Source organism: Patella vulgata, chromosome 6, assembly GCF_932274485.2.
Source record: "Patella vulgata chromosome 6, xgPatVulg1.2, whole genome shotgun sequence".
Lineage (NCBI taxonomy): Eukaryota > Metazoa > Mollusca > Gastropoda > Patellidae > Patella > Patella vulgata.
The window spans coordinates 27,734,783-27,755,976 of NC_065884.2; the positions used below are offsets into that span (position 1 = coordinate 27,734,783).

The 21,194-nt window shown below is 35.3% G+C and overlaps 2 protein-coding genes across 2 annotated transcripts; both read left to right on the top strand.

Moving 5' to 3' along the window:
* Positions 1-1,796: 1,796 nt before the first annotated feature.
* Positions 1,797-11,056, top strand: LOC126824324 (uncharacterized). Its single transcript, XM_050553524.1, has 7 exons — positions 1,797-1,860; positions 6,012-6,231; positions 7,155-7,254; positions 8,001-8,138; positions 8,934-9,128; positions 10,029-10,071; positions 10,860-11,056. The coding sequence occupies exons 1-7, from the start codon at positions 1,815-1,817 to the stop codon at positions 11,054-11,056; spliced, it is 939 nt and encodes a 312-aa protein (XP_050409481.1). The 5' UTR covers positions 1,797-1,814.
* A 1,647-nt stretch (positions 11,057-12,703) lies between these two features.
* Positions 12,704-19,222, top strand: LOC126823540 (uncharacterized). The gene is made up of 7 exons (XM_050552433.2): positions 12,704-12,827; positions 15,195-15,414; positions 15,612-15,711; positions 16,015-16,146; positions 16,742-16,936; positions 18,695-18,737; positions 19,026-19,222. The coding sequence occupies exons 1-7, from the start codon at positions 12,782-12,784 to the stop codon at positions 19,220-19,222; spliced, it is 933 nt and encodes a 310-aa protein (XP_050408390.1). The 5' UTR covers positions 12,704-12,781.
* The last annotated feature ends 1,972 nt before the right edge of the window (positions 19,223-21,194 follow it).

A 21,194-nucleotide genomic window follows, 5' to 3' on the forward strand; every position in this document is an offset into this window, starting at 1 on the left:
AGGCCTTGCTTTATTAATTAGACATTAATTAAATTATCCAACACCTGATATTATTGCTAGCCTGTTATGTTTATTGGATTAGGTTTATTGGATTTAATCATGAAATGGATAATCGAGACTATGTTTTTATCGTACCGACTTTAGTAATGATGATCGAGGCTAGGGCGAAAATTCTATCGCTAAAATCTTGGTTTAGAGTGGATCAATTTGACTGAAGTTTTCAGCGAATTCTCTTTACATTATTTAGTTTGTAACTATTATAGTGAGAACTGCCAGCTCTTTATCTAATCTCCCATAATGTATCTTTAATTAAATTATGATTAATAATCAAACACCGAATCATAATAAACACTATAAGCCTACGGGTAACCATTTTCTCAATTTTTTTGTTCATATGGATCTGTGCTATCCTGAATGTATTTAGTGAGGCTATGTGTACCGTATTACGTAAAAGTTGTGTCATATTATTTGAATGTATTTACATGTATATAGAAAAAGGACTGCGTATATCAGCAATCCCGAGTAGTGCAGTCGTATCAGTTGTTCTGGAAAACAGTAAGCCTACCTGTCATAACTATTAACTATTATAGAACTACTAATTACTTAGAAAATCAATGTCAACTAAAAATGCGATAAAATTAGTTTTGTATTCAATCTGTACTTTAGGTCGGGTTTTCGAGGAAAGAATCGAAATAAACATTACAACAGATTAAGATAGGTGTGTCTGTTAGTTACATTAATCCACAATTAGTTATATAATTGTTAAAGGGGCATTAGGTAAGATAAGATACAGAGCTGACAGTTCTCGCTATAACGGTTAAAAAGTAGATAATAAAAACAGAAAATGCTGAAAATGTCAGTCAAATTGCTTCACTCTGAACCGAGATATTAAGGATTTAATTTTAGGCTAGCCTCGATCATCATTATTAAAGTTCTATAATAAACAAAGTCTGGATTATCCATTATCCATCATAAACTGTATTTAAATCCACTAAATATCGCAGGCTAACGATACTCATCGAGAGTTGATTATGGTCTTTATAAGTTAATTAAAGTCTAATTAATATTTAGATAACATTTCAGGCCTAAAGAAAGAGCTACAATAGGCAGAATTAGCTCCTGCTTAATACATGTTTAATATATCAGACCTGTATTAAACATACAGTCTTTATTTAGGCTTCAGATGTTATAGAAATTATTAATTAGACCTTGATTTACATGACAAGCTCGAATGGCTTGGATACAGTTTGAATTTAAACAGTCGTCCTTTTCAAATTAAATCAAGAAATGATCGACCAAGCTAACGTTTACCGTTAGTCACTGACGTCACTACCGGAAACTGGTGATGAAAGGCCTGTCAAGCGAAGGTACCATGGCCAATAAGAATGTTACTTGATAATCGAGAATATGTTGGTGGAGTTATCGTCTGTCAATCAAACGATCGGCCATTCTCGTAGACGGTGCGGACACAGTTGGTGCCTATTTCTAGTCCAAACTTCCAACAGTGACAACTCCGTTCAAAATAAAGTAATTTGACTGAAATTTTCATTGAATTATTATAGCAAGAATGGATCTCTTTATTAAACTCTTAACTAATGTATCTTTAATATCTGTGTATCTGAAAGCTAAACATCTTTATCTATAGCTTTTTCACGCATAGAAATATATTTTTTTTGTCCGGGATTCGTGTCAATATTACCATCTCTGTAACAGATTTTACAGGAATCTAAAAACGATAAGATAATAGACAGTTTTAATATTAAAAAAATATAGATAACCTCTTTTAGGAAAGTCAAAGGACCACCAAAACAAATATGCGTCTCGTACTTGCAGTTGTGGCAGTTCTTTCTCTGGCAGCAGGTAAACTTTTATGTATATATTATAAAATTCGTATTTGAATTTGAACATAGACGCCACCGCAGGTCACATAAAAATAACGACTCGGGAGAGGGGGGGGGGGGTATGTTAATTTGAGAAATTGAATTTCGTAGATTCACAGTACCAGCAACTTGCAATGATGACGGGCCCTGGACATGTGTCGTACAAATGACGGTTGAAGATGAAAGAGAAAGGCGATCTTGAAATCTGAAAGTCGCTTATTTGAAGAATAATTCTACTGTCACACTGTGAACCAGCGGCTGCCAGGCAGGATACGCCCACATTTTCGAGAGATGGATAGAAAACAAGCTAAAACGAAAGTGATTTTTCCTACAATCAAGGGCCATAATTCAGGAAATTAAAATTCGATATGCGCAAATATCGAAAGGAACCAAGATCTTTGGGTTATAAACTTGCCTTTTTAAGTTTCAACAAAATCGGATAAAAATTGTGACCTCTATAGGGTCCACAACCTTGATATACCATATTTTTACGCTATTTGAGAACGAAGGGCGGCCATTTTGTCTGTCAGTTTTGGGCCGATTTTCACGAAATTCGAACTCAGTCCTCCTTAGGGTGTAACGGTGATATAATAATACGTTTTTTTAAATTGGATAAAAATTATGACCTCTATAGGGTCCACAAGCTAAAAACGCGATTTTTCGTATAATCAGGGGCCATAATTCAGGAAGTTACGTTCCGATATGCACGATTATCGACAGGAACCGAGATCTTTGGGTTATAAGCATACATTTCAAGTTTAAACCAAATCGGATAAAAATTGTGACCTCTACAGTGTTCACAACCTTGATATACCATATTTTTACGCTATTTGAGAACGAAGGGCGGCCATTTTGTCTGTCAGTTTCGGGCCGATTTTCATGTAATTCGAACTCAGCCGTCCTTAGGGTGTAACGGTGATATATTAACACGTCTTTTTTTAAATCGGATAAAAAATTATGACCTATATAGGGTCCACAAGCCAAAAAACGCGTTTTTGCGTAATATCAGGGGCCATAATTCAGGAAGTTACAGTCCGATATGCGCGAATATCGAAAGGAAACGAGATCTTTGGGTTATAAACTTGCATTTCAAGTTTCAACAAAATCGGAAAAAAATTGTGACTTCTATAGGGTCCACAACCTTGATATACCATATTTTTACGCTATTTGAGAACGAAGGGCGGCCATTTTGTCTGTCAGTTTTGGGCAGATTTTCACGAAATTCGAACTCAGCCGTCCTTAGGGTGTAACGGTGATATATTAACACGTTTTTTTAAATCGGATAAAAATTATGACCTCTATAAGGTCCACAAGCCAAAAAACGCGTTTTTGCGTACAATCAGGGGCCATAATTCATGAAGTTACTGTCCGATATGCGCGAATATCGAAAGGAACCGAGATCTTTTGTTATAAACTTACATTTCAAGTTTCAACAAAATCGGATAAAAATTGTGACCTCTATAGGGTCCACAACCTTGATATACCATATTTTTACGCTATTTGAGAACGAACGGCGGCCATTTTGTCTGTCAGTTTTGGCCGATTTTCACGAAATTCGAACTCAACCGTCCTTAGGGTTTAACGGTGATATAATAATACGGTTTTTTAAATCGGATAAAAATTATGACCTCTATAGGGTCCACAAGCCAAAAAACGCGTTTTTGCGTACAATCAGGGGCCATAATTCAGGAAGTTACGGTCCGATATGCGTGAATATCGAAAGGAACCGAGATCTTTGGGTTATAAACTTACATTTCAAGTTTCAACAAAATCGGATAAAAATTGTGACCTCTACAGTGTTCACAAGCCAAAAACGTGATTTTTCATTATCCGTTCAAGACATATATTTTTGAAACTTTGTGCTGTTTGTTAAACATTAAACTTATACATCAGAAAATAAAACACTATAATAGTTTGATGTTTGTACAAAGTTTCAAAAATATATGTCTTGAACGGATAATGAAATATGCCCTGGAAATGAAATCGGGACGGAAAGACGGTTATCATAAAATTAAATAATAGGTTGATGAATGTAAATGTGTTATAAAGGTATCTTGAATAGTTCCTGGGATATGCTCTAGAATAATAATTATATACCAAAAACTAATTCAAATGTGTAGTAAAAATTCAAAAAATCATTCAGCAGAGAATTTTTTCCATGGAAACGCAAAAAATTATTAAATCCGACAAATTTCTAATTAGCAAACGGCACAACTACTGTAATAGCATGACGTGTGTGCAAAGTTTCAAACATATATTTCAAACGGTTTATAAGAACTGCTCCGGAAACAAAATTGTACATTAAAATTAAGTCAAATAAACACAAAAATGATTAAATCCCAGAAATTGCAAATTAGCAAAAGGTAAACTACTATAGTAGGTTAATGTTTGTACAAAGTTTCGTGAAGATATCTTGAATGGTTAATGAGATATGATCTGGAAACAAAATTGTAGACCAACGTCAAATTTGTTTCCATGGAAACACAAAAAATATTAATTCCAGAAAATTCCTAAATAGCAAATGACACAACTAGTATAATAGGTTAATATTTGTACAAAGTTTCATGGGATATCTTGAATGGTTTATGAGATATACCGCACGGAAACAAAATTGTACACCAAAAACTAAGTCAAATTTGTTTCATGGAAACACAAAAAAATATAAATCCCGAAAATTCCTAAATAGCAAAAGGCACAACTACTGTAATAGGTTGATGTGTGTACACAGTTTTAGAATGATATTTTGAACGGTTTATGAGATACTAGCAGAATGCCCGGCTTCGCTCGGGGGGGTCACAACTCCGAAACCGGAAGTGGTAGACTAACGCGACAAATTAAATTCTAAAACATTTTTTTTATGTATTGGAAAAATAAATAAAGGCGTTTGACGTATTTGTAGGTAAAAATTATTTCCTATTTAGTGTAAATGGGTATTAAAATGACTAAAATGCAGCATTCTCTCCGAAGCAGTAAGGTCTTATGTAAACAATGCACGCGCCATTCAGCCAATGATGGACGCCGCGTGCTGTGACAGCACGTGTTAAGGCAGTTATCTTTGACAGAGATATATCACTAGACTCGTAATTCTCTGTGAAACAGATTGCCGCCAACCCCGAACAGACAGACAGGCAGACAAACGACAGTCACAAATATTAGTATAGAAGATGGTCCGGAAACGAAATCGGGACGGACACATGTATGGACCCCATTTCAATATCCCTCCCTAACTTCATCGGCGCGGGATAAAAAGAAATGTGCTTCATGATATACTTGAACGAAATAAAATTTATTACTGTCCTTATCCTATTGTACTACCTCAAATGGGTGAGCATAGGCCAAATTATAATGTAAAACATTTGCATAGAAAATATGAAACCTAACATCATTTCAGACTGAAGCAACACATTTTACGTGAAGATTTACCAAACTGGGCGAAACTTACCAATTTAACGAGTTTAGGCATAAAGTAATAAGTAATAGATCTAAAACAGTAAACTGCTATAGTAGAGTATGTCTAAACAAACCTAGGCTAATCCCAAAAAAATATTTCATCAAACAGGGAATGTTTTTCATCAACATTTTATTGCATGGACGTGTGAACATATTTACCAGCTACGTTCCCCAAGAATATAAAATTACAACAGGACTCAATTAGACAATCTCTATTTATTATTGAGGTAATTCATAAATTATATGTAGCCAACTCACGTGCAATATTGCAATATATCTAAGTTTGTTTATAGACTTTATGTTTCTCTAGCTTCGTTTATCTTCTTATGTCGATAGAATAAATTTTATTTCGTTCCAGTTAATAGAGACGTACAATTTTTACTTTTAATGAAGCCTTCAATCTCGTTAAAAAAAAAAGACGCATTTTTATTAATTAGGCTAAACGACCCCACTTGTTTCTTGCATTCGCAAGTTCTCTTAATTAGAGATCAAACACCATATACATGTACTGCGCATTTATAAATAAAAGAGCTGGATATATGAATATTATACTGATGTTTTACTATACAGCATTTTGTTTGTAGATTTACTATTACTTATAACGTGTTCAAAATCATTTTTTTTTTATTTATTTATTTTTTTTTTTTTTTTTACATTTTTCTAAATTATATTTTTTTTCAGCCACGACCTATGTAGATAGAGGAGATCCATATAGTGACGGTCGCCTCCCCACTAAATGGACATTGATATCAGAATCTAAAGACAAAGCCCCGCTACATAGTATTGTATTTTCACCTACTATTCCTGGAACGTATGGTGTATACCATTTTATTGGAGGAGTTAATGGTTTTATTCTAGCCGAAGCCTATTCTAGCTATCTGAGTGGAATATCTGCACATGGGTATGCTACAGTAATGATGTTTACTTGAAATGAGACAAGTGACATAAAAGTTTCGTGCATGAGTATTTCATTTTTTGGGAATGTTCATATTGTATTTAACCATTCTAAATACTGATCATATTCATAGATAATGTTTGTCTTATTCAAGGTAAATATTGCTTTGCTTTGCATTAAGGAGGTACACACATAACAGTTTCCGTTATTCTATAAATTAAGTGATTGTCTGGACAAGGAGTCCCTCATATGTTTTTATACCCCCACATTTCTGTATGGACGTATTATGTCGTTACACGGTTCGTCCGTTCGTCAACAATTGGCCTGTGAACGTGGTTGAAGCTGCAGTTTTGAGGAATTTGTTTTGAAATTTAGTCTAAGTCATTGTGGTCATGAGAGGACGAACCCTATACATATTTGTTCAAGCTTGTCAACTCGATAGACATCAAAGTTTTTCTTTTTCGGATAAGCTGCTGTCGAGTATGGTGGCTGTTAGCGGCCATTCAAATGTCATCTAAATCGTCGCCTTATGAAGAAGGCGACAAATCGACAAGTCGACGAAATCAACCCGCAAACACGACAAAATAACCCGACGATCGTCGCCTTCATTTCGTCGACTTGTCGGGTCAATTCTGTCGACTTGTCGCGTCAACTTATTCACAACCCGACAAGTTAATCTGTGCGCATGCAAGTTATCCAATCAGCAAATGCGCAAGCTCGAGTTTGACTTCCGAGGCGACATGTCGCCGCACGACAAGTCGAAATAATTGTATTTTGTCGACTTGTCAGGTTGTGAATAAGTCGAAGGCGACAAGTCGACAGAATTGACCCGACAAGTCGACGATTTAGATTCATTTGAATGGCCGCTAACAGCCACCATAGTCGAGACATTGTACTGGTGTCGACATATTTCCACAGATATTTTACAGATTTATTTGTATTGGTGTAGATATTTTGTTCCCAGCCAAGAAGCGTGACCTCAGCAATGTTTCTGATATTGCAGATAAATATGAAATGAATATCAGATGGGTAAGCAAAGCAATACATGTCTTCCTGAAATTTGCCACATTCATACTAGGGTAATTTCGGTTTCGGGCCTCACTCTACTATTATAATATATGGTTTCGGGTCCCACTTTACTATTATGATATATTTTTATTACAAAAATTCACACATGCTCAGAAGTGCTTAGAGATGGGAGTAAATGGGGTTAAATAATGGAAAACTGACGTTAGGCGAATCTACCCCTTGCCTTGTCACGCCAAAAGAGAAGTTCGAAACCATGGCATGCATTGTGGTCTACATCGCACGGGTTAGATGAGTCTTTGCATCTGCATTTCAGTCTACCCAGATGATAATTTTGTTCTGTATTTACATTAACCTACCACACATTGCGAGTAGCTTAAAATGTAAGATTTAAAAACTCTGGGGTAAGGGGTGTTAGTTTGTTTTATGTTTTATACTCTTCTGTTGGTTTGAGTTTATTTGTTGTTTTTTTTTCGGGGGGGGGGGGGGGGGCAAAAACAAAACATGGTATGTAGTGTTGGTTTGTTCAATAAAATGGTTACATTCTAATATAAAATGGTAATATTATACAATTATAAAATGGTAATATTATACAATTATAAAATGGTTATATTATACTTATATTATAAAGTGGTAATATTATACTAATGTAAAATGGTAATATTATTCTAATGTAAAATGGTAATATATTAATATAATTAATTGGATTAAAAGGGTATAACCTTATACCCAATGCATATTTTTTACAGTTAGAACAGAATTTAACTACATTACAAGTACTGAATCCTGGTGTAGTAATTGACTGGACAAATATTGTTGTTGGAAGTCATTCAGAGGGGGCTGATAGTACACTGCTGATGTTGCAGAAGAATCATACCATCGCACGGGTAATGTAAAACAAACAAGTTCAGTCAAAATAAAGATCCAGACAACGAAACATACAGACAACGAAGCTAAGTTGTCCGTTCAGACCATAAAGGCTGTCACATTTTATGTCTTTGTTGGTAATGAGAGAATTTACAAGACACTAACAAAGTCTGTTTATAAATTTAAAGTCAATCGGGTGATAACTTTAGCCTCTAGAGCGTCCGCAAGATCCTTCAAGGTGACTACGGGTCATAACACAGGCAGCAATTCTTGGAAATGGTTCAAAGTCGATAGGATTTTCGTCTCTTGACCATAAACAATAATATGTATAAATTTAAAGTTAATCGGTAGACTGGACAACCAGCTCTAAATGGCGTCAGGCTCGTTCCTACGTCACTGCGCTATTCTGACTTCTATGCAAGTCAAAAAAGGAGTGACGTAGGAGCGAGTCTGACGTATTAGAGTAGGTTATCCAGTCTAAGTTAATCGGGTGATAACTAAAGACTTTTCAAAGAGATCAAGGACCATAACTCAGTCAGTAATAATCGGAAATAGCTGATAATCAATTGGCCCCTTTGTCTCACGACCATAAACAATATGTATAAATTTCAAGTCAGTCGGGAAATAACTTTCTAGAGCGTCCACGGACTGGCGTCCATTTCAATGGGGGCGTTAAAAGGCACTGTCATCTTTATTACTCGGAAAATCTTGAACTCAATTACAATGGACGTTACCATATCTGACACTGTGATAAACCCTTACATTGTCATTGTTACATACAAACTCACTTAACATGTCTATTTTCCACTTTTCAGGCTGTTGTGTTTTACGAACCATTTAGCTTTAGATTCATCAATAAAACCACTTTCTCATTGCCAGCTTTAATAGTAGGAACAGTTTTATCTAAAGAACATAGAGTCAAAATGCCACCCTGTGTTATCAATGGTTTGGGATTTGATCACTTTTATGATATGTGGGGCAAAGGGCCTAAATATTACCTGAATGTAAAGGTAATGACCAATTTAGATAGTTTGCCAGAGTAAAATTAGATTTGTTAGTTAAATACAAATGCCTCACTGGGGCCCTATCGTACTCCTCGCAGTGTTTCGTTTAATTATACCTAATCCCACTTAACAGTGCTGTAAAGGAAGCAAATTTCTGTTCCAAATTATGACTCGTCAATAGTACGATTAACAACCAATAGCTAACTGCGTAAAAATATCATTACACTTTAATTAAACAGAGATCCAAATTGGACCAAATATGTTTACATAAAGTTACGTAATGACTCCCGATTTAATTATGCCCAATTAATCAGTGCATAGAAGAATATTGCAGAAAAACTAATTGCGTGACAAACGAGGGTATCAAAACGAATACAATGTAAACAATACTGTTTGGAGACGAACAGTGTTTCCTCCTTTTTAATACCTTAAATCACTGTCCAAAGTTTTAGGGAAGACCCCAAAAGGCTGTCATGTTGCTGTACTTGGGATAGATTTGATTGAACGGGAAGAATAGACAAATGTACACTCTCTCAAAAAGTCAAGTATCAGAAGCCAATCCAGCAATGACCAAAGAGGGATTTCTCGGGCCATTGCTTAAGGAATATGTACATTTAATACGATCATAAATTTTGAAATATCAAGGTTTAAAGAAACGTATATGACCGCGATTACAAACAGTTAATAAAATGGTATTATGGTTACTAAACTCGACTTCAAGTCTCCAGCCGTTGCAGTTATTTTTTAACTACTGTCTTATGGTGCGTTATTCAAGTAATAACTGCCATGTAATTATAGTCATCCAGTCTTGTATTTATTGAATGCAGTAAGCATTGTGACATGTGTCACTTTTGCAAATGAATGTATTTAGGCTTCAATACAGTACCATTTCTTTCCTTTTTTCAGAATTTCGGCCATTGTGATATATTAGATTTTGATTTACGAGCTGGTAAGATACATTTGCAATCTTTCCAATACGAATTGCGGAGTAAGTGCCCTTGTCAGTATGACCAACCGAACACTATATGGACAAAGGCCTTTTCGGGGTTTATTTTTTACATTTAAACTTTATTCGTTGTTTTGTTACCCCATAACGAAGAATAATATCGACATCCAGTTTCCCCTTACAAAATGTATCCTGGTGGACAGGCGTCTATAACGTGGAAAATATTTCTAAAATAATGTCAAGCTATGACTAAGTTTCTCACCTTGGTATTATTATATCTACTGAAAGAGAATCGGTTTCAGACGAGTTATTTGCCCCTTTGTTACAAAGCGGAATCAGACCATTTATTTGATAATCTCCATTACGAACATGGAGGTAACAGACTTTGGACATTATACTTAGACATAGCTTAATGTTATTTATTTGCGCATAGGGATCTTTAGTAGTGGGAGGAAACTGGAGCACCCGGAGAAAAACCACGCACGTACAACCGGGAAATCGAAACCACGCCAGTTGACTCAATGAAAAACCTTATGATACAATGCGCACGCGCTAACCATTCGGACCCCCCCCCCCCCATCATGTTAAATGATAGTGAACAAAGTAGAGAAAGACCTCTTGAAAGCATGAAAGAATACTTGACGTCACTATACCACAAATTGCCCGAATTCCTCGTAACGGCAAATTAACATTAAAGTTGGGATAACAATTCACAAATAAACGGGAATAGTTTTGTTTCTTTGTTTCTGTTTTACATTTATTTTTCTCGTTCAGTTCTTGTATGTTTTCAGTTTGTCTAGCAATGAAATTATGCGAGAGTGGAAATGCAACTAGTATGGACCTGTACCATGATTTTACTATGGGTGTGACGTCAGCCTTTTTAATAAATACTCTCTATGGTTATGGAAGTGATCAGAAGTATTTCACAGATCAGCAATATATTCCAATTGAAATAGAAACTATTAAATACAATCTTACGTCAGTGTAATAAATCATCAAGGTTATGATGAATTAACAAAATATATTTATTGTGTTACTTCAATAATACCCTATTAAAACGACTGCATGTATAATATAGGAAACTCGAGCTTTCTTGGACATATCGTATATATCTTTATTTCAACATGCAGACTCAGATTCAACGTATCATTTAGTCAATGAGAAGGAGAGTTCAACAGGTGATCCAGGATACCGAAGGCCACTCCAGATATTGACTTTTTCACTGGTTTGACGATTGTATACATAACAAAAAAAACCCCAAAAATATGAATTGAAATGCGTCGAACTGTCGGATTTCCTATCGACCTATACCAGCAATAGCTGTTTGGACTTCGTTTCACCCATTTTCCACCTTATTTTTTGAACTGCAGACAATCACCTTAAATCCTCTACTTAGACTTTAGTTTTTGCCTTTTTTTATGCGTCAATGTTTCCGGGGTGCAGTCCAGGAAGACTGAATACCTTCCGGAACGTAAAACAGCTAACATATCTCATATTTGATCAAAACAGGAGTGTTGCGGCGCTCTTTTTTCTGCGTATACATGGAAACATTGATTAAATTCCATAGAAATCAAGTACACTGTAGAGATTTTCCATTTTGTATGTGACTGAATTCCCTAGTTTAACTATTTTTCTGTTAATCCAATGGTTGTTAAAATTGTGAATTATTTCCTTAATTACGTGTTTTGTGTTTTACGGGATAAATGGCGAAATGACCCGAAATTTACGGATTATTTTTGTTTGCCCATGCGCAGTTCACAAAGCATCTTCCATTTTGAATTGAATTTCAGAAGTTGCACGTGATGCACACCGACGTTACAATGTAAGTGTTACATTTGTGACAATCTCATGATCTGTCCCCATCGACGAAATGGGCTATACTGATAAGTAATGGAGACAACACGGAGTTAAATGGCCCTTATTCAACGAGTAACAATGACCCAACCTGTAATTATTGTATTGTTTTCATTTGTTTTGATAGAAATGTTATTACGGGGCCATTTTCTGGTTTATGGATTTTGAAATATGATTTTAAAAAATGGGAAAATATCCAAGTTTGCTTGAAAGATTATAATTTAACAATTGATTTATTTGGATTATAATAGGTACCTCAAGGGTTTTCACCAAGATTGTAGATGGGGCTGGTTTGCTTTGACCATTTCTGGTTTATATCACCTGTGCTTAATATTTGAAGAGAAATGAATCATTTTTGGATTGATAATGCTAACCATAGACTTTAAAGAAGCATGTGATTACTTTTGTAAATAAATGTCCAATTATATCGAAAATTAGCGATTAAATAAGTATTTCATTATTTAGTACCCTTTGATCTGACTTACATAAGCTTATGTGACATCTATTCAGTGCAGTAAATCTTCTGGTGTGTGTCCGAGAATGTGTCAAATCAGGAGAATTAACAGATTCATCTGGGTGTAATTTCGCTATAAAAACTATCAAAATTACTGCAAAAGCTCCGGGTAGGATGTTAATATTTGGTTGATTGTCTGAATTATTTGGGTTGGGTTTTACGCTCTTTACGCTCAAAAATATATGATTTTACCTTCCCGCGCAAAATTTAAAACTTATATTACGTTAATACTGGCTGGCCCACAACAATAGCTTTAACAGTTGACCGCGTTCTCAAGGGCCAAGATAAGATACTTATAAAACATAGATAGCTCTTTTAGAAATATCTTTTGACCACCAAAACAACATGTCTGTTTTTCTTGTCATTATGGCAACCATCTGCCTTACAGCAGGTATTTTTTAAAATTATATTGTAGAATTCGTGTTTGACAATTGTCACCGGAAGAAAATGCAGTCGCATCCGGGGAGCCACGGTTCGATCCCGGAGATGTCCGAGACATATTTCAGCTGACACTGATCGTGTCTAATCCATCGAATAATATGTAAAACCGGTGTCCCGTGTACACATTGGCGTATACGTAACAAAAACCAATGACAGGTTGGAGCTGAAATACGAGTAAACCGTTTAAGGTATACCGGTCTTCATCGGCCCATTTAGTGCAGAAGAGTGACGTTAAACCCCATTTCATTTTAGTTTGCAGTCTTATTACACCGCATGATAATGAGTCTTCGATTTGCAATGATTTAACAATAAACAATTTAACAGTTAGTTGGATGTAGAGTTATTTTGAATATAAGAAATAAATTGTATTTATTTTCAGTGATAATACCCATAAATGCTGCATTATGAATTGAATAATTACACAAAACCACAGTTTCTAGTTGAAACCGCAGTCTCTTGAAATAAGATGTGATTTATGTATAATTTAACAGCGGTTTATTGAAAATAAAACTCCCGTTATCTATTATTAAACTGATAAGGCTTACTGAATGTCAGTGATAGACAAATTTTAAAAAGTATCCCAATCTACCTATTACAGTGTTCTGGTACTACATTGCTTGCCTATCTAAGGGTTTTATTTAAAGTTCTTGGGTAAATTTGGTTTATCTTCGAGTAGGATTTCGGTGAAATTCTTAAAGCTTCGACACTGTTTTACGTGGAGCTATACGTGACTCTTGGAGCCTGTTACAACCCCTATTGTAATAACAAACCCTATTGTAATAAATGTAATAAAATTTCAATTAACCCCTATTGTAATATCAATCCCTATTGTAATAAATGTAATAAAATTTCAATTAACCCCTATTGTAATATCAATCCCTATTGTAATAAATGTAATAATTGTTATAAAATTTTACTTAACCCCTATTGTAATAACATTCCCTGTTGTAATAATTATAATTAATATATTTTACCATACAATAAATTCGACATCTAAATTTAAAAGTCAATGGATTTTGAAAACCCATTGAATATCAATATAATAGGAGAAATGGTATGCGTTTATACTGCATATAATATTATGAAACAACGCAACGTGATTAAAAGCCGTTAACGAGTTTGGAGAAATTATTAAAATGGAATGCTAGCCCATATTGTAATCAACGATATTTAAATAGGGGTTAAACGGTATAAGCCCTATTGTAGTAAAATTTATGTCAACCCCTATTGTAATAATTGTAATAAATGTATTTTGCCATGTCAATAAAATCGACACCTAACTTTAAATGTCTATGGATTTTGATCACCATATCCGTATCAATATATAAGATAAAATAACCCCCTTGATTCCGTTTTTTTTAAATTCTACTCTACAGTTAGACACATTTATTACAATAAGGATTGATATTACAATAGGGTTACGCGGTATAACCCCTATTGTAATAAAATTTCTGTCAACCCCTATTTAAATAATTGTAATAAATGTGTTTTGCCATGCCAATAAAATCGACACCTAACTTTAAAAGTCTATGGATTTTGATCACCATTTCCGTATCAATATATAAGATAATGGTATGTCTTTATACTGTATAAAATATTATGAAACAAAACCACCGAAACATGTCTCAAAACCGTTTGGAGAATTATTAAAATTAAATGTCAACCCTTATTGTAATCAATGATATTTGAATATACGTAAAGTATGTTCTCTGAAAATTCTGTCGTCTGAGGATTTTGAACATCTTTTCCTTGTGCATATCAGATAAAATAATCCCTGGTAGCATTTTTTAAATCCTTCTATAAACTTAGACACATTTATTGCAATAGCGGTTGATATTACAAAGGGGTTACACTGTATATCCCTTATTGTAATAAAATTTATCTCAACCCCTATTGTAATAAATGTCTTTTGCCATACCAAATAATAGACATCTGAGTTTAGAAGTCTATGGATTTTAATCTCCATTTGCGTATTGTAATAATTGTAATAAATGTTTTAGCCGTACCAATAAATGCTATCAGGAGGATTTAAAAAATGCTATAGGGGGGTATTTTATCTGATAGGCCTATGCACACGGAAAGGATGTTCAAAATCCTGAGAAGACAGAATTTTCAGTCAACATACTTGACCTTTATTTAAATTGGTTACAATAGTTGATATATACTCGTAACGTATCTACCAGAGAGAAAATGCACATGTTAAACTTGCGCTCATTCACAGATAGATAAATAATTAAACTTCGAAATCTTATTTTTATTTTATCTTTTTAATTCTGAAGCTTTTTATAAACTTCGTTAATTATATGTCGTTTTTCAGCCACACCGTATGTTGATATGGGATATCCATACCTGGATGGTCGACTTCCCATCACAAACACCTTTATATCAGTATCTAAAGACAAATCCCCTTTACACAATATTGTATTTTCACCTTCTATCCCTGGTACGTATGGTGTATATTATTTTATTGGAGGACTAGATGGTTTGGTGCCAGCTGAGGCATATACTGGATATCTGACTCGAATATCTGGACATGGGTACGTTACAATGATTCCCATTTCTTTGTATTTTATAAACAAGTTTAGAAACAGTCAAGTAGGTCTCGGATCGAGGGTACTATATTTTATTCTGAATTCTTGAAGTTGTTTGGTGTATTTGTGTTTTAGTTAAGTAGAAAGATGGAGTATTTTATCTGGGGATCTTTTTAACTTCGTCTTTTTTTTTTTAAATTCAGATTCATTTGTATTGGTGTCGATATTTTGTTTCCAGCAAAGAAACGCGGCCTTGGTAACTTTTTCGATTTCGCAGATAAATTTGAAATGAATTTCAGATGGGTAAGCAAATAAGTACATTAGCACTGTAATTACCAAGATTCCATATAATAGTGCGGTGTGTTTGACCACGAGGTTATCTTCTATAGCAGTAGACATCCAGGTTCACACTATTGTTCATGCTCTAAACAGTCACAGCTGTGGGTTTCACATATTTTGATATATTTTTGTACTTTCACTTGCATCAAATCATGAATCAAACTACTGTGTATTTTAGCATAAATCCTACGTCTTTTTATTTTGAACTTTTCGTATTGTTTAAGAGGGGGGTGCAATATTGTTTAATAAAGTGTACATTATTTCCAGTTAGAACAGAATTTAACGGCACGACTTGATCCAGGAGTAATACCCGACTGGTCTAAAGTTGCTTTTGGAAGTCATTCAGATGGGGCTGATGGGGCATTATTATTGGTGGAGAGGAATCATACCATGGCACAAGTATATATCTATGAATATTAATCTTAAGATCTAGACTTGTGTCTGTGTATATTATGCTTTCAATTTTAAACTTGAAAAATACTGTTGAATTAATTAAAACACATATATTTAACATATGTTGTACAATTGGTTAGTTATACAAATAGAATTTTAACATAAGATATCTTTGGTAATGTTTCTTTTTATTTAAATAAATGAAATGTATTGAAATGGGGTTTAACGATGAACTGTTCTGCTCCGATCGGGCTAATGAAGACGGGCATACGCCATACAGTGTGATATGCGGGATATTTTGCCCGGACAGCGGTATACTCTATTTCGAATTCCAAATGCCAAGGGTTCTTTTACGTGCGCGCCAATGTGCACATGTGGCCTTGGACTTTCGCCCCATTCGAACAACTATAAGTTGTCCCTCTCCAAGCCCTCTGTCCTTCACCACAGACAAAGAGAGGGGAGCCACGCCGGAAAATCCAGATATTTTATTCACAGAAAAGGATTTAGGAACAGGTAAGGCCTATGTAACCACTGCAATTATCTTTTTGTTTTAAACAAATGGAACTTGATAATTAAAGTGCTATATATGTCTTTATTTCAGGCTGTTGTGTTTTACGAACCATTCAGTTTCAAATTCATCAATAAAACCACTTTCTCATTGCCAGCTCTAATAGTAGGAACAGTTTTATCTAAAGAACACAGAGGCAAATTGCCACCCTGTATTATCAATGGTTTCGGATTTGATCACTTTTATGATATGTGGGGTAAAGGACCTAAATATTATCTGAATATAAAGGTAATGTTGCTTGTTTGGTCCTTGGTATTCTCTAGGCTCGATTATTGCAAGCATGCTTTGATTGGAATTTCAGAAGTGAAGCAATGTTAGCGGAGCATGAAATCTGTCATCGCACCTGGACCAGATAGGATTGAAACTGATTTTAACCAGTATTAAAAATCCATTGCCCCGCTACATAAGAAAGGTTTCAAACTTGGCATCAATTAAAGAAGTATTTCATTATTTGATAGATTCGAAAAGGTTTAAAACGCAGATTTCAAGCAGGTTCGGACACGATATTACACTTAATTGGTCATATTTTTACATTCGAGGTCTTGTTAAAGTGGGTATGGCTCAATAATCTTTGGAACCTTAAAAATACGAAAATTGAAGCACGTATTTTAATATAAATGGAATATGGATGTATATGAAGTTATTTATATTCAATTTTTAAATTTGCATTGTAATTTATAATCAATTATGTTAGGTGAAACACTTTAACTGTCCAAATTGAAAGGCAGTCGATACCGCCTGCTTAGTCCATTCTACATTTTTTAAATTATTTTTTTGTCGTTTTTGAACCACCCATTACTAATTACTTCCGGATTGCCTTGTAGGATATTTCGTGCTTTGTTCATTGCAAATTGCACCCGAAACCATATTGTACAGACTCGTGTACAGACTTTAATATGTTCACTGTGTCTTGAATATTGGATATATTATTAGGATCCTATATTTTCACCGCAAGATAACATCAATATTGATTGAAATGGACCAATATTGAATTCTAATTTCGAGTATTATGGAAAATATTGAGGTACAGGCAGTGGCGGCGCCAGCCGTCGGTAGTTGGAGGGGCAAAGCTGGGGCAAAGTCCAAGGTTAAGGGGGCAAAGGCACAAGTTTTAACTAGGGGTATGGGGGGGGGGGCTCACCCAGAAAATTTTGAACAACGGGCTGCCAAAAATGCAGCCTGGCAGTATTTCAGGCACTGATCGTTGAAGTACAGTGTCAGACGAACGGACTTGCTAACCTCGACGAAGCCCACTCACGAGCGCCAACGTAGGGAGTCCTTACGGAGGGTATGAGGGACCTTCCCCGAAGAATTTTGAAAAATAGATTGTCGGAAAGGCTGTCTTGACAGTATTCAGTCAGGCACCGATCAACGAGACAAATAGATCTGACCAGATACGTTTCGTGGACTAATCACTAGTTTATCCGACCAGAGAACAAAATGTCAAACGAACGGACTTGCGAACCTCAATGAAGTCCCCTTGTGAGCGCCAAAGTAGCAAGTCCTTCTGGGGGGTATTAGGCACCTCCCCAAGAAAGTTTTGAAAAATAGACTGTCGGAAATGCTGTCTGACAGTATTCAGGCACCAATTGTAGTGATAAATAGAGCTGATCAGATGCCGTCTCTCGCTTGATCACTTGTCTCCGACCAAATACTTTTTTTATTTTCTAAAATTATTGGGGTGGGGTCGGGCAAACAGAGGGCAGACCAGATTTATGGGGGGGGGGGGCTGGCGCCGACATTGATTACAGGTTTAGCTCCTTTAAGAAATATACATCATAATATTGTTATTTTGTTACTTTTCAATACCCGCCGACTGTGTACACTTCAATCCTAAGATTGATTTGAACATTACTCTTTACTAACAATGTCTTACGAGTTCACCAGAGAAATATTTTCGGTTCCATTTTGTTCTGTACAAAAGGTCTTCAATCCCCCTATCATATTGAATAAACATATTATTTTTACCATGATTACATTTTTCAGAATTTCGGTCATTGTGATATTTTGGATTTTGAAATACGAGATGGTATGTTGCTTTATTTATAGTTTTACAATCGGACAATTTTACGCTACTCAAGAAACTTCTATCTCATAAAACAGCGGGTTATTTCTCTTGTTACTAAAACTTTTTGGCATTCATGTCGGCATTGTTGGAAAGAACAACAAAGCAGATAGTGGAAAAATATATTAGAAATTACAAACATGTACGATCTAATAACCAATTAAATAATATACTTCAAAACCATAATTTAGCTGTCGACGGGCATGTTTCATTAACATACAAATGATTTCACACATCTCTTTATGTTTACAGTTTGTGGGGGAGCAAACATATGTGAGAGTGGAAATACTACCAATATGAATTTGTACCATGATTTTACTATGGGGGTGACGTCAGCTTTTATGATAAATACGCTCTATGGTTATGCAGATGATCAGAAGTATTTCACAGATCAGCAATATATTCCAATTGAAATGGAAACTATTAAATACAATCTTACGTCAGTGTAAATCATTGAGATTATGATGAATGAATAAAATTATATTGAAATGGGGTTTAAAGTCCTACTTTTGTTCTCCGACCGGGCTAACGAAGTCGAATTGTGTGTGACATCAAAATAATTGAACTACCGGATAAATATTAGGCAGTGGCACCAGTGCCGAATTTAGTTGAAGAGATGTCCTAGGCTATTTCACTTATGAGGCCCCCTTCCAATTCGCCACCTTCACGACGAGTCGGAGATGAAAGTGTGTTTTAAAAACAACTGAGCAAAGCCGAGGTTGGTGTATATTCCTGAAGCAATGGCCCGAGAAATCCCTCTCTGGTCATTGCTGGATTGACTTCTGATCCTTGAGCTTTTGGGGGAATGTGTCTATTCTTCCCTTTCAATCAAATCTCTCATTTTTAAGTACAGCAATATGAGAACCCTTCGTTTAATCTGGGGTCTTCCTTAAAACTTTGGACAGAAATTTAAGGTATTAAAACCGGCGAAAGTATTGTTCGTCTCCAAGCAGTATTGTTTACATTGGGCCGTTTTGATAGCCTCGTTTATCACGCAATTAGTTTACTGCAATATTCTGCTATGCACTGGTAAATTGGGCGTAATAAATTTCGTGAGTCATGACGTAGGCTAACGTCATATAAACATATCTGGAGCTCTGTTTAAACTCGAATGATATTGTTATCCAGTTAGGTATTGGTTGTTAATCGGAATATTGACCAGTCAGAATTTAGAACAGCAATTTGCTTTCGTTACAGCAGTGTTTGAGTGGGATTAGGTCCAATCAAACGAAACACTGCCAGGAGTATGAGGTTGATGACGGAAGGTTAAGGCTACAGTGTGTGTAAGAAAATACTATACACCTTGGCCGGAGACACCCCAAGATCGTGAGTCCCTCTAAGTGGCTCGTGAGTACCAGAGACTACGGCGTTGTCATCTGAATGTCGATTTACCACTTGGGAAAAGCTTGACTAGAACAAATAGAGGACGCATAAGTCACATTGGAAATAAAACGTAGAACTCTTAAGGAGTACTGACGTGTTTGGGTATGTCACGTCACGTCACGCATGTCACATCAACATTCAAGTTACATCATAAATTATGGAGTATAGTAATATCCAATACCTAATAAAGTGGAAAACCTGTCATTTTGAACTCTTAATAAAACCGGAAGTTATACTTCATGACCATACTTCACCAGGAAACCGGAAGTAAACAAAATCGAAATTAAAAAATCGGCTCCCCAAGGATTGTTGCCATTTGGAGTAGGATCAATACAAAAAAAGTTTTCGAAAATCGGAGTTAAAATGGTGACTGAATATCGATTTGAATGTTTTTTGTAAAATCCAATATGCCAGCCAAGTGGTTGAAAATGTTATGGAACAAAATCTTTGAAAATGAAAGATAATATCTGGGGCTAACACCACCATAGGTCATTTTCTGTCTATATTTAAAATGGAGAGAACTATTCATGTTCGGAGAAAATCGGAAGGCCTCGGTAATTTCCGGAAGCCGTGACAAAAAATTTTAATATGCCATTTTGAAGGCATCGATGTGTTCCTTATTCCTACCAATAAGTTAAAACACTCCCTGTTCATCAAACATGACCCAATTTATATTAAAATTTAATAAATAGATCTACGAAGGCCAACCACCTCTACATTGGCAGAATGTTTGCACCATGTACAATTTTGGCTGCACAAACTTAATAAATTCCCCCCCCCCCCAAAAAAAAATAATAAAAACACTTACAGAAACAATACGTGTTTCGACCGAAGATCCGAAACACGTAATTGATATTTTCTTTGGGCAACAGATACGCGTGGCAGAAAAAACTCAAGCATGGCACTTCCACAAAACACATAAAGGAGAAGCGTCGTGGGGGAATTGTTGAACACAAGTAGGGAAATATAAATAAAAATCCAGTCCTAAATTCATAATATAATGCCGAAGATCACGCGGTAGCTCAATATATTACTATG

What these genes read in the sequence shown, in the direction of transcription:
- LOC126824324 (XM_050553524.1), top strand. Translation starts at nt 1,815, where the DNA reads ATGCGTCTCGTACTTGCAGTTGTGGCAGTTCTTTCTCTGGCAGCAG. An exon ending in AGTTCTTTCTCTGGCAGCAG is followed by an intron (nt 1,861 to 6,011) that starts GTAAACTTTTAT and finishes ATTTTTTTTCAG; the next exon opens with CCACGACCTATGTAGATAGA. An exon ending in AGATTTTGATTTACGAGCTG is followed by an intron (nt 10,072 to 10,859) that starts GTAAGATACATT and finishes GTATGTTTTCAG; the next exon opens with TTTGTCTAGCAATGAAATTA.
- LOC126823540 (XM_050552433.2), top strand. Translation starts at nt 12,782, where the DNA reads ATGTCTGTTTTTCTTGTCATTATGGCAACCATCTGCCTTACAGCAG. An exon ending in TTGAAATGAATTTCAGATGG is followed by an intron (nt 15,712 to 16,014) that starts GTAAGCAAATAA and finishes CATTATTTCCAG; the next exon opens with TTAGAACAGAATTTAACGGC. An exon ending in GGATTTTGAAATACGAGATG is followed by an intron (nt 18,738 to 19,025) that starts GTATGTTGCTTT and finishes TTATGTTTACAG; the next exon opens with TTTGTGGGGGAGCAAACATA.